Consider the following 1,094-nt stretch of genomic DNA (forward strand, 5'->3'; position numbering starts at 1 on the left):
GGGGGGTTCTCCTACTTTTCAAGAAAGAAGAGACAAGTTTGACATGTATACTTGGCCTGACGTTGTTTTCTTTGGAGAGGTAGGGCCTACATTACATGGGTGTAATTCTTTTCTTCACCCAGGTTGGGAATGGGCTTCCTGCTAAACACAACGAAGGGTCTTGTCAGTATGCTTATTGTTTAGAGCCTATAAAAATGGCAGCTTGTGCTGTATGCTTCCCAAGAGGGATTGTCTTATAATGTTATCAGGCATGCTGGGGCAATAATAATCATAGATTGAAAAGCGCATAGTGTTTGCTGTTGAGCGAGAATTTGTGCTATTCAAATGTGATTTATTGATATCATTACAATAAAGAAGCATCCTTTACTACCCACGCACAATTTCACAGACAGCACTAACAGCTCTGAAAAAAAGTTTTGTTTTGTTTGTGAAATAAAAGTTCTTTTAGAAGATGCTTTGCCTGTACTCTTACTATTCTAATACGTCACCCTCTAAATAATGTTGACAAACACGCTTCAATATAGATGTTACCATGTGCATTTTAATTAAAATCTTCGATGCATTTTTTTCCCTCATTGTGAACCAAATTTCCTTTCATATAATTGGTTCTTTTTCATTTTCATTCAAAACGAAATTTGATATAGATCTAGATGTCACCATGAGCATTTTAATGAAAATCTTCGACACATCATTTTTCACCTTATCGTTAACCAGATTTCCTTTCCTTATATGTGTTTCTTTTCCATTTCATACGATTCAACTCTAGTGACCTTGACGACTATGAAGACTGCGTTAAAAACCTGCAATGCTCGGATACCGATAACGCTCGACAGTCTGTGCTGGATTGGATTAACGGGAAGCGGGGAAAAAGTAAAAATCTCTTTCCTCTTTGTCGCATTTGACGTACTCTGTGATCATAGATTTAGGTTAGAATGTGCATCATTTTTCTTCTAACCAGACGGCATCAGTATCATAGAAATGGGCAAGGGACCAAAAAAAAATATTATTATTATGTACATCATAAGTTATCTTTCACAGCCACGTGCCCACTACAAAACTACTACTCTCACTGACAATAAAACTAGGTCAAAATT

At 36.7% G+C, this 1,094-nt stretch overlaps 1 protein-coding gene across 1 annotated transcript in view; it reads left to right on the forward strand.

Annotated features, from left to right (window-relative positions):
- Positions 1–870, forward strand: part of LOC101847688 — a gene marked incomplete at its 3' end in the record, with an annotated part of 17,605 nt that extends 16,735 nt beyond the window's left edge. Inside the window, 1 exon segment of the mRNA XM_013088098.2 lies at positions 767–870. Within this exon segment, the coding sequence (XP_012943552.1) occupies positions 767–870 (104 nt within the window).
- Between the last annotated feature and the right edge of the window lie 224 nt (positions 871–1,094).

The sequence above is a fragment of the Aplysia californica genome, unplaced genomic scaffold, assembly GCF_000002075.1.
Source record: "Aplysia californica isolate F4 #8 unplaced genomic scaffold, AplCal3.0 scaffold00685, whole genome shotgun sequence".
In the NCBI taxonomy this organism is placed as follows: domain Eukaryota; kingdom Metazoa; phylum Mollusca; class Gastropoda; order Aplysiida; family Aplysiidae; genus Aplysia; species Aplysia californica.